Raw genomic sequence first — 12830 nt, 5'->3', positions numbered from 1 at the left:
CATTTCAGATGGTTTATCTTTATGCTTCATTTCTTTAGAGATTATCTGCTCTGTATAATTTTTATATTTATTGCTGTGCTTGCTTGGCACGATCTTTGAGTTTAATCTGCAAAGCTGTAGCATTAAGGAAACATCTAGTTTTATCATTTAGCTATAAACAATGATGACTGAATGCACTGCACAGAGAAGAAATAGGCTTTCAATACCTCATTTCTACCCATTCGATACATCTACTTGCATTTTCAGAATGATCATTAATATGATTTCTGCAGCCTTTAAGTATATAAATATTGAATCTATTGCCTGTGATCTAACACCTGTCTTTGGGCATATCTGATTAACACCAAATAGCATTCTGTTCAGATGCTTAATATGCATTGCAGATATGTGTGGTATTTTAAAGTGCACTTGATAATGAGAGGAGTCTTTTTTTTTTTTTTTTTTTAACTCTTCACATTCCACGTAAAGAAATTAGTAGCTCTACAATCTGAAATAGATTTTTCCTTGGAAATATTAACTACCATGATTTTTAGTGTGATGGCATCTCCTTTTTCATGAGCTATTTTAAAATAAATAGCATAAATGGTTTGAAGATAAATGATTCTAATATCATGACTGGTTGAGCTAGGGACTCTTTTCCATTAATGCAAGTAAAAACCTGTGATAATACCTGCTAAGGAAGTATTTTTCATCTGCTTAGACTTTTTAGATTTGAAAGGTGTTTTCATTTGCTTAACATTTTGGAAAATGATTTGGATTAGAAAAAATAGGAGAAGTAAGAGATAAGAATGGACATTGATTTTCTCTAACCTGACTTTCAGATGGCATGCCATTGAGCTGGTGGATTGGCAGAACCAATGAAACACAGACATACTGGGGAGGTTCCTTGCCCACCATTCAAAAATGCACTTGTGGATTAGAGGGGAGCTGCATTGATTCCCAACATTATTGCAACTGTGATGCTGACCAAGATGAATGGTGATTTTTGTACTGTTGTTTATTCATGATAACTTTTTTCTTGAATAGCAAAAGGATGGATTGGATACACATGCATATAACCCTTAGGGAATTTGGAAAGCCATGGCTGTTGTAAACTTAAATGACCAGAGTGTGAACTGCTTTCTTGATATAAAATATGATTTCTCACCAAATTAGAACTATGTACATTAACATTATTGTTAATTCTTTCACTTGGTTTGGAGGGATACAAGGGTTATTTGGAAATGATTAAATTTTATGCTGTACAGTTTTGGAACAAATTGCATATTATATTTCAGAAGCTAAGCTCTTGTATCTAATATGACTTCAATTTTTAGAATCATAGTACTGAAGATAAACTGTGAGGTTATAAAAAAAAAAAAGTGAAGATTTCAGGGAATTTCTGGTCTTATTTTTTATTTCATTTAAGATTAAACTTTCTTACTCCAAATTCAAGTAAGTTTATTATCTAAAACTTAGATAATTGATTTGGGAGGCAGCTGATATCAGCAAAGTCAAGCATTCATGTGAAATCCTAGTAAAAGGAATAGAAGTGTTTCTAGAATTTAGAGCTTCCACCTGTACCTGAAGTTAGTCTTGTGGCATTTATGATCCGGTTTAAATAAGTAACATCAGAAATGAATTCCTGCTATGAAATCAAATCTGAAACTGAACTTATATTTAACATATTGGATCCAGCTTTCTCAGTGCTAGCTCTAGTGCAGCTTAGGTACTTGATTAAGCAGGCTAGGAATTTTAAATTAAAACTTCACAATTTTAGAAACTTCTAAAATTTTAAACTTTTTAAAGTATGTTTAATGTTTATAAATCCTACCCAATCAATAGATAATGTATGCACATTAATGTATATATCTCTTAGTAGTAGTATCTGCTAACGGATCTGCTAAGGTAGAATAGAGTATTCATGGAAGGTAGTTAGGAACATCTTGTGATCTGTAGAAAATAAAGCATTTATGTCCTCAAACTAGATATCAAACTAGATATCAAACTAGATATCAATCTTCCTTTAAGGAAATAGCAAGTGAATTTGGTTTGAACGTGTTGATACCCTTATTGTGAGTAGGGATCTTAGCAGATACAGAAATGAGACTATAACAAAGGATTCATCATAATTATTTGCAAGTTTCAAAAGTTTCCATAGATTTATAAATAAAAAGAACATATATATGCAATAAAGTTCAATAAGTAGTATCTGATGTGCTTGTTCTAATAAAGAGCTTAAAGAAACATCTAGCTGAATAAGAATTTCTATATTATTGTACTATATAAAAATAGAAGCAATTTATGATTCCAAACCATGAAATAAATGTCAGGGAAAAAAGCACATTTTGACACAGGATTTTGAGTATTTGCTAGTACATATAATATATTCTTGCTCATTTTTGTCTTTTATTTAATCTATGCTCACATTCATATGCATGTTTTATAATGATAACATACTTATATATAAAGTAGATAGAAGTTTATCCAGTTACAGATCGCAGATGCATGTATCCACTATAAACAGTCTGAGTAATCTGTATTTTGGTGAACACATTTAAAAGAAAATATAATGGCTCTAGTATTATTTCTACATGTATGACACTTTGTTTTTCACATTGGTATTGTGAGTTCATAGTGAACTATATATGATCTGTAGCCTAGCTACAGATGAAATTGTAGAAACCCTTATTTGACTACTCAAAAAAGAAGAACAAGCAGAAATCTATAAACCACACTCAATATGAACAGAGTCTTGAAGAAAAAAAAAAACTTCCTAAAGATGTATGAACAAGCAGATCCTCTCTGCAGAAGATCTAAGGCATTTTCTTCTTATTTTGCCTTTATTTGGAACATAGCTTTATGCCAAGCAAACGCTTTTACCAATTTTTACTTTTGTCAGTTCTAATCAGAAATGTGCAATATCTCCCCTCATCAAAAATTAATGTGGGAGTTGGTTTTGAATGTTTTGCATAGTGTTGCAAAACAGATAGACATAAATTGTCTATGAGAAGAAGACTGGTGATGATAGTAAGGGTGAGAGAAAAAAATTACTAATTTCATTCAGCTCCTGAAGCAAATCTCTTCCCATTCCATTGGTACCAGTATATAGAGCAGCCTGAGAGACTGGTGTGGTTGCGAAGCCTAACCACATTCCCAAAGAGCTTGCTGTCTGAAATGTATGTCTATTTAATCTCTGAGCAGTATGAATTCCACTCTGTGTTCCTACTTATATCTCTAAGCTCTTCTCTTGGACCATTAAGTGAGGTTTCTCTTAGAAATCAACCAGATGCATCAACTGGACTTTTCCTGTCCAGTTAACTTTTAGTTAAATATTTCCATGCATTTGAAGAAAGCAATTTTAGTGTCAACAATGGTGTTTAATTAAATTCACTTGTGACACTAATTTAAAAAATGTATCAAATAAAGAATTCTACCTAAGATTAGAAGTACTTTGCATGTGCAAGACTGTGTATTTCCTTATCTACAAGAAACATTTGAACATATACTGCTTTTTTTGTGTTCCCAGACTGAGTTTTCTATACTTTTTTTTTTTTTTTTTAGTATGGGAGAAAAAAAAARAAAAAACAGTAAACTTATTTGAAAGTTATACAAAGTCTTTAAATATTTATTAATGAAGAAATAGTGGCAGTTGCGGTACTTTACTGCGGAGGAACTTCTTTACTGTTAGGGTGACAGAGCCCTGGAACAGGCTGCCCAGGGAGGTTGTGGAGTCTCCTTCTCTGGAGATCTTCCAAACCCGCCTGGATGCCACGCTGTGCCACATGCTCTAGGTGTCCCTGCTTGATTGAGAGGGTTGGACTAGATGATCTCTAGAGATCCCTTCCAACCTTGAATATTCTGTGATTCTGTGACTTTCTCAGCAATGTATGAAGTGCATATGATTGCATATGCATTGGTTTAGGTACCTGTCTCATGCTTTCGTAGGTGAGCACAACCATGAACCTACTCACTTCTCATGCAATTGTTTTCACCCTTTTAAATCACCACAGCAGCAACAGCAAAGCATACAGAAGTATACTCTTATTTATATCCACAGTCATTCTGTTGCCTATATCAATGTATCAATAATAAGGAAATGTGTTTATCCAAAACACTTAGGAGAGTTCTGACTTCATTTTACCTTTCAGGACTAACGATACTGGGTTCCTCTCCTACAAGGACCATTTGCCTGTAACCAAAATAGTGATCACAGACACTGACAGACCAAACTCTGAAGCGGCTTACAAGCTTGGGCCGTTGCTCTGCCAGGGTGATAGTAAGTAACAACTGCAAAGCTTTGCTAAGTAAGGATGGGTTTTGATTGTGATGATTTTTAAATGCGGTATGCTAAATAAGATAAGATATTGCTTATTCACATGTGAGTTTTAAGGGCTGCAGGGATGTCCTCCTGGATCTGTCCTCCAGGCTGGACCAACCCCAACCCTCAGACTTCAAGACAACTGCTGCAGCCCTCCCCATCTTGATTTCCTTCCACTGAACTCGCTCCAGTTCATCGATGTCTTTCCTGTGCTGGGAACCCAAAACTGGACTCGGCATCTAGATATGGTCTCATGAGTGCTGAGCATCTACTACTCTCAAGGGCCCAGTTGTGCCAGCTCACTGCTTATTAGAGTGCAGGACCTCTCGGCATAGCTGCTCTGAGTCCCATGGTGTCCGGACAGTGTTTCTGCAAGGGTCTCTTCCCTCCCTCCCTCCCTCCCTCCCTCCCTCCATTGCTCCTTCTCTCCTTCCCTACCCTTCTCCCTCCCTCCCATCTTCTCTCCCTCCTTCCCTCCCCCCCTCCCTTCCTCCCTCCCCTCTTCCTTCCCTTCTATTCTCCTCTCCTTCCTCCCCTCCAAGTACAGGATTTGGCATTTTCAATGTTCGTAAGATTCCTATCAGCTTCCTTGTTTCCATTCTGTCAAGCTTATTCTGGATGGAATCCTTCTAGGTTCTAGCCTCAAAGATTAGATGGTGTTTTATTTACATTTAAAAAAAAAATGCAGAAAAAGAATCAGAGACAATGACAAAACTGAAAGTACTTACAATTTATGTACTACTAATGAAAGTAGTAGTACATTCCTCGAGAGAGGAAGGCTTGCCCTGGGTAGAGGAAGAGTGGGTCAGAGAGCATCTAGGGAGCCTCGACACCCACAAATCCATGGGCCCTGATGGGATGCACCCCAGAGTGTTGTGGGAACTGGCAGATGTCCTAGCGAAGCCGCTCGCCATCATCTTTGGAAGGTCCTGGAGAACGGGGGAGGTGCCGGAGGACTGGAAGAAAGCCAACATCACTCCAGTCTTCAAAAAAGGCAAGAAGGAGGACCCGAGTAACTACAGGCCGGTGAGCCTCACCTCCATCCCCGGGAAAGTGATGGAGCAGCTCATCCTGGCTGCTCTCTCCAGACACATGGAGGAGAAGAAGGTGCTCAGGAGTAGCCAGCATGGATTCACCAAGGGGAAATCCTGCTTGACTAACCTGATCACCTTCTACGAAGGAATATCTAGCTGGATAGATGAGGGCAGAGCGGTAGATGTGGTCTATCTGGATTTGAGCAAGGCTTTTAACACTGTCCCTCACAGCATCCTCCTGGGCAAGCTCCAAAGGTGTGGGATAGATGTGTGGACAGGGAGGTGGATTAGGAATTGGCTCGATGGCAGGGTGCAGAGTGGTTGTCAATTGTGTGGAGTCCAGCTGGAGGCCTGTACTTAGTGGTGTCCCCCAGGGRTCAGTTCTCGGTCCGGTCCTGTTCAACTTATTCATTAACGACCTGGATGAAGGGCTGGAGTGCTCCCTCAGCAAGTTTGCCGACGATACCAAACTGGGAGGAGTAGCTGCTAGCCCTGAGGGCTGTGCTGCCATCCAGAGGGACCTGGACAGACTGGAGGACTGGGCGGCGAGAAACCTCATGAGGTTCAACAAGGGCAAGTGCAAGGTCCTGCACTTGGGGAAGAATAACCCTGGACACCAGTACAGATTAGGGGTGGACCTGCTGGAGAGCAGTCCCGCAGAGAGGGACCTGGGTGTGATGGTGGACGACAAGTTGACCATGAGRCAGCAGTGTGCCCTGGTGGCCAAGARSGCMAAYGGGATCCTGGGGTGCATTAAGAAAAGCGTCTCCAGCAGGTCGAGGGAAGTGATCATCCCCCGCTACTCAGCCCTGGTGAGGCCACATCTGGAGTACTGTGTCCAGTTCTGGGCTCCCCAGCACAAGAGGGATGTGGAGCTGCTGGAGAGAGTCCAGCACAGGGCTACGAGGATGATCAGAGGCCTGGAACATCTGCCCTATGAGCAAAGGCTGAGGAGCTGGGCCTGTTCAGCCTGGAGAAGAGGAGGCTGAGGGGGGACCTGATCAGCGTGTATAAATACCTCAAGGGAGGGAGGGAGGAGAAGGGGGGCGGCCTCTTTTCAGTGGTGGGCAGGGATAGGACTAGAGGAAATGGCTTCAAACTGAAGCATCGGAAGTTCCACAGGAACTTAAGGAAACATTTCTTCACTGTGAGGGTGACAAAGCACTGGAACAGGCTGCCCAGAGAGGTTGTGGAGTCTCCTTCTTTGGAGATCTTTAAAAGCTGCTTGGATGCAGCCCTGTGCCACGTGCTCTAGGTGACCCTGTGTGAGCAGGGGGGTTGGACTCGATGACCTCTGAGGTCCCTTCCAACCTTCGGCATTCTATGATTCTATGATTCTAAGTGGAAAGTTTCCATTTCACTCTGTACTAGTTCCCAGCCATTATTAATTATATAACCTGACCCCAGTTATCACAAATCTTAAAACATATATCCCAGCTAGCTTTCCCTGATGCATCATTAAAATATATACACAGTACTGACACTCACTGACCTCCACATCTTCATTGATGTTTTCTTAGTCTGAGTGACTGAATTGCTATAAAATTTCATAGCGATACTAAAATATCACAACGTTTCTAGACAAGCTGCTGTAGAAAACTTTTAATATATCACAAGGAGAAGTACAAGGAGAAGTCATAGTTTGAGTGTCAGAAAAATAATTTTATAATGTGAGAAGATATTATAGATTTGACATCAGGGAATGCATTTGGGATTTAAATATTCTCACAGAGAAGAGCTTTCTGATTGTAACTGCTAATGGTAATAATACAGCAGAAATTTTGAAAAGGTGCATTCACTTAGCTTTTTTAATAGGAACTGTAAGAATTATATTTTTCTCAGATATTTTCAATATATCATTTACACAAGTATGGCGAGAGATGGCATGCTTTTAGAGACTAAAATTTGAGAAAACAGTACAGAATTATTAAAGAAAAAAAGATGTCCAATTATGACATTAAAAAGGCAAGGTATTCAATAAAATAATACTAGAAGTGTTTTAGTATATCCACTATAAATTCCTCACTGTTTACACCTCACATTTAAGCAGGGATATACATGAAGATTATTTTCTTTATAATTCAGTTTTCTGGGAAATAGAAAAAAATATATTGTTGTAACAGTTGTTTAGCTCAAAAGCAGAACACAACCTAGATTAAACTGTCTTATAACAGCAGGAATTGTTAGTAGCATATTGAATCTCCAAGAAGGAAGGGTATTTTCTAATGCAATATGTATATATCCATGAGGTTCTATTTGAAAGCATTTTAATGATTTTGTTGTTTTGTTCTGCACTTTTGAGTAGGTGCAGAACATGATCTATGACAAATATCCGTTTCTCAGAAGTGCTGTTATACATGGAAAAATAGATATTCTTGATTTCACAAGTAAGATGTGAGAGCTCTCCAAAGAGATTATTGCTTATTTCTGCTTTCTGTCACTCTCAAAAACTAAATTATATGATTCCATTTCTTAGGGGACTCTTATTAAACATGTGTGGAATCTTTTTTTTCTTTTTAACAAACAGGAATAAAAGATATGGGGAAGAAGGCTGTAATACACACACTTGATATTTCATCAAAGATTCGAACACCTAAGACTGTAAATTCTCATGATACCAATAATCTATTCTTTGTAAACTATAAAAATCACTGTTTATGTCAACAGTAAAATAAAATAGATCCATAAATAGTTTAGTGAATATAATTGTCTAAATCACGCGCCCTCTTTGACTGTGTTTCTATCTTGGATATACTTGATAAGTTATTTCTAAAAGATTTCATAGCATCAAAGCACACCAGTTGTCTTTGTCTTTGGATTTTTGATTGTTTATTTGTCTGTTTGTTTTTATTCTTTTATTTAAAATTATATAACTGTTATTAGTTATAAGTTATTAGTGGTTTTTCTCAGCATTTGTGATACTGTTGGATTTATGTATTTGTAAGATGAGATGAAGTACTAGATGACAAAAGGAATGACATTGCAGGAGAATTTGGCCATTCACAGAAATTAGTCCAAAGAAATTAGTCCAGGATTTGGTGATAGTCAGTTCTTGCAAACCTTCACCCTTTCTGACATCCTTACAAGATATTATTGATTCATCTCTATATTCTCCCATGATTTTTTTGGCTATACAATACAATATGTGCAATAAATTATACATCAGCAATGCTAGTATCAGATTTGAAATGGTAACTAGATTTAATAGCTAGATTAAATAGCTAGCAGTCAGAAAAGAACATTTTGGGCTTTTAGTAGATAGAAATACTCCAATTTTGGAAAAAAAAAAGAAACAAATATGTTTCATGATTTTTATGAGGATTTGAACAAAAGACTTATGTTGATAAAATAGTAATGAAGTCAGTTAATAAATTATAATAGATTCAGTTAAAGTTAGACTTTTCGAAATCAGTAGCATTAAAGTTTTTTTTTTTCTCTAAGAGCTGGCTGTAAACTCTAGCATATATTACTAACAGGTTCCAGCAAACTTTGGAACGTAAAAGTATTTCTGGAAGACTGGAAGAAAACTACTCTGCCAATATCATGGATAATAAATGATAATGGATAATAATTATAATCTGTCAGCATGGGATTGATTCATGGAGCAAAGTATGATTGTTGGTACAGATCTTAATTGAATAAAATGTAATGTAGAGGTAATGCAATATAATGTGAAGGTAATATACGATTGATCGTAAGTATATATGAATCAATGACACCAAACTTCTGAGGGACCAATATTTTGGTTGGTAAAAGTGATTTCAGTGAAGCAAGGTACTTGGAATTCAGTAAGACATTTGATGGATTATCACATCGTTGTTGAATAAAAGGCATTAGAAACACATAAATTCAATTGCAAACAGATAATGCAAGCAGGTAGTTGAAAGATGATAATCCATTCAATCTGAATTCTCAGTTTGACTTTTAGATATATCTGTATTTATATATACGACATTCTTTAATGGATATGAATGTTGAATAGGTTTAGGAACCCACTGTGTTAATAGAATGTAGATGATACCTTTAGTGATGGTAACTTCACATAGTAAGCACTTGAAAATAATGTTTTTAAAATCAGACAAAGATCTAGTGGCTGAGTTTTGAAGCTAGAGTGAGCTTATATGCATGCATAAGCATGCTACTTAACAATTAAAGCAATCACAGATTTCTCATCAATAGATAACTTAATTCAGGCTGAGAATTTAGTTTCCTAGAATAAATGCTCTTTTTCAAACAGAAATTGCTTCAGGAAATTATACAGTCTGTTCTATATAGGAGGTCAGACTGGATGATCACAGTTTTCCCTTATGGTCTTTTAATCTATGACTCTTATAATAAGCTGCAGTGTGGTGAGCTGGAAGTAGTGATACGGATCGGCAGCTGTACTCCACAAATTCTCAAAGGCAAACATTACCAGCTGGTCAGATTTTAGCTTTAGAAGAAGCAATTTGCACACTTCTCAGTAATCCTGCCCTGCTTGTTGCTGTGCTGAGTGAAGAGAAGCTTTTGAATGTAGCACAGCTGACCAGGCAAATTTGCAAGAAATAGATCTGGCTTAATCATGTAGTAGATCATGATTATTTTCTTGCCTTGCTCTGCATTGAAATGAAGCACAGCACAAAACATTAGCATAGAAAGAGTATGATCATGTAAGTTAAAGGCCAGTTTAGAAGGCAAAACAAATAGCACCAGACTAAAGTGGATAAATTCAGGCATAAGTTTAGGTACTACAGTGATAGGATCTGTGATTTACAGTAAGAACCCTTTGTACAGTATTACCTTTCCATATTGTTACTACAGTGCAGTTATAATTTTATCTTCATGACATTTCAATGAAAATCAAAGATCTTGTTGGCAGACCCGGGGCCAAAAGCGGGCTATTGCTAGAAGAACATTTTGTGTTGGAAGCTCTCTGGGTGCCTTTTAAATGTTACACAACCTCCTTCTCAGGGTGGGAATATGGAAAACGTGGAAAGTAGATCATCTTCACAAAGCATCTTCACAAAAACGACAATCTGTTTGAGAACTCAACCAGGATCTCCAGGTTGACAGCAGGATGGTTTAATTACATCTCTGCATTAAAGATGGGCAGTATTTTATGTGTCATGTCAGTTGGAGATGTAATTTGTTTGGGGGGTAGGAAAGCTGGTCAAATATATATACAAAATGTTGTTCAGCAACATTAAATTATCTTCTACTAAAAAATAGTGTTTATTTCACCTGTTCCAGCACTTTTATCCCTGATGGAGTTTCACACTAAAAGAATGAATGGCACAACATTTAAAAGTATCAACAAGAAATTGCTAAAATAATGAAAAAAAAATCTCTTATCTGTTTTGACAAAAGACTTGGAATATTCTTCTACATACATTTACACAATTGCTTTGAAAGAGTCTTTTTATTATTACTTTGGATACATTCAAATGACTGATTTGTCTCCTTCTCATTTTCCCCTTTTTTACATTACATTTTCAAGTCAGTAAATGCCAAACAGTAATTTCTGCAACATATATAATGCTATAATGATAAAATGCTATAATTTTATTTTATTTATTTATAACAAACAAGGCTGCTCTCCACATTTTCTGTGTGTTTTTTTGTATTATTTTTTATTTATTCACAGAAAGTCTTACTGCTTAGATAAAATGCTAAATACTATTGATTTCTTATCTACATGGTGACTGTCAGTTCCCAAAAACTCAGCAGGAGATAGTGAACCAGAAGCTGTAAAGAGAAGATTTTTTTCTACTCTGCTTTACAACAGCACAAGATGCTTTCAAATAGACTTTGCATAGATATTTAGCCTCTTTTATTCATACAGTACCTTAATGTTCATAAACCACATAATTTTGAAGGTTAAGAAAAAAAAAGAGCTTTTGGAGAAGTCATAAGAGATTAAGACAGGAAGAACAAAACTTCTAATATTAAGGACAATTTTGAGAGCCTCAGTATAAAAGCAAGATTGTCAAAAAGAGAGGGAATAGTCAATCTACCTTTTCAGTCAATGTATTTCAGCAGTGCATTTGACATAGCTAACCCTGCTCGCCCACAAGGACTTCTGTCTGATCTTCAAGGATCATTCAAGTGCTTTACTGAAGCTGATGATTGTATCATTACTCTACTGGACTTTACTGCTGCTATTGTTTCTCTTCTGATTACTAGCAATGTTTTATCAATTTTGTATAAATTACTAGTATTAAACTTCCTATTGTGTTTGAATTACTGGTAACAGCCAGCCCATTGTTTTCTAAATAGCTGTTATATTCTTGAGTCATAATTGCAGCAAAGTTGGCTCTGCGGGAGCCATGACCTGAAACAGTTGTGAGACATAAACTTAAAGAACAATTCCAATGTGTAAGGCGCTGGGGCCACTTGAGCCTTCAGCTCATGGTGCTTTGCACGAAATGATGATCTGACTTTGTCGGCTGTCAGGAGCGAGAGAGCCCGTGTTGCAGAGTGGGAGAGTGAGGTGCAAAGTATCTCTTTTCTCTCCTGGTGCTGAGCCATCTGTTCTCGACTCCGGCCTACCATGAAAACATTGTCCTGATTGCTGTGCTAACCTGTGGTGGCTGGCAGTGCTCCCAAGTGACTTGTGTCACAGCAAGCAATTGCCAGAATAAAAGCTTGCCCTGCCACATGGCTTTTAAAGGCACAGGACTGGAATCCTGATTAGTACTCTACTAAAAGGGATGATGTGTGAGAGGATTTTGATTTTATATTGGTGGCCTGTTTGTGTTGTAAGATTTGATTCTGCAATAAGAGGAGTTTGCAAGCTGGGTTTATCTTTCATTTTTCAAGAGAGGACAGTGGGAGTGCCTGGAGCAAAAGAATTATTTCTCCATGCTCTTTAGAAAGTTTACTGCTCAAATCACAGCATTATCAGGAAAATGTGCACTGGCCTTGTTCAATTAGATAAGAAGGTATTGAATGCTTCATTTGATTTAGAAGGCAGTATAGCTTAATAAAGAGACAAATTCATCTGTAGGAATTTAGCAGTAATAATAAGGTATTCCTACTTGAGCAGCATAAAGTAGATAATGTTCTCATTAGAAGAGAGTGCTTTTAGAGATTATTATATATGCTTTTTAATGATCAAGAACAAAATGTAGCACATTATAATTAAATACCAGCTTAAAGAAAAATAAAAACAGTGGAATATCTATGTATCTACTATGTATCTATGTATCTGATCTTGTAATCTTTTCTCAAGTAAATGCAACTTATGTTGGAATTGTCCTATAAGAAAGAGTGCATATAAATCTCTAAATTACAGTCAAGTATATTATATTATGACAAAAGTTGTCATAAAATGTAAATATTTAATTCCTTCCCTAGGAATTACTGGGACCTTTATCCTTTTTTGTGTTATCTGAAAAAAACTTTGCTGGATGACAGTAACAACATGACTGTGTTCCTCATAATGTGGGAAATTATCAGAGCAATTGCTTATAGAATTAGAATAGCTAACACAGAGATTCTTGGTCTTTTTCTTTTTT

At 36.9% G+C, this 12830-nt stretch overlaps 1 protein-coding gene across 1 annotated transcript in view; it reads left to right on the top strand.

Moving 5' to 3' along the window:
• Positions 1 to 12830, top strand: part of LOC112959301 (contactin-associated protein-like 4) — a 221809-nt gene that overhangs the window by 178546 nt on the left and 30433 nt on the right. Inside the window, exons 14-15 of the mRNA XM_026053304.1 lie at positions 822 to 978; positions 4131 to 4258. Of these exons, the coding sequence (XP_025909089.1) occupies positions 822 to 978; positions 4131 to 4258 (285 nt within the window). The remainder of the gene's footprint in view (positions 1 to 821; positions 979 to 4130; positions 4259 to 12830) is intronic.

Source organism: Nothoprocta perdicaria, unplaced genomic scaffold, assembly GCF_003342845.1.
Source record: "Nothoprocta perdicaria isolate Ctin4 unplaced genomic scaffold, notPer1 scaffold_114, whole genome shotgun sequence".
Lineage (NCBI taxonomy): Eukaryota > Metazoa > Chordata > Aves > Tinamiformes > Tinamidae > Nothoprocta > Nothoprocta perdicaria.
This window is presented reverse-complemented; position numbering and strand designations above follow the sequence as displayed.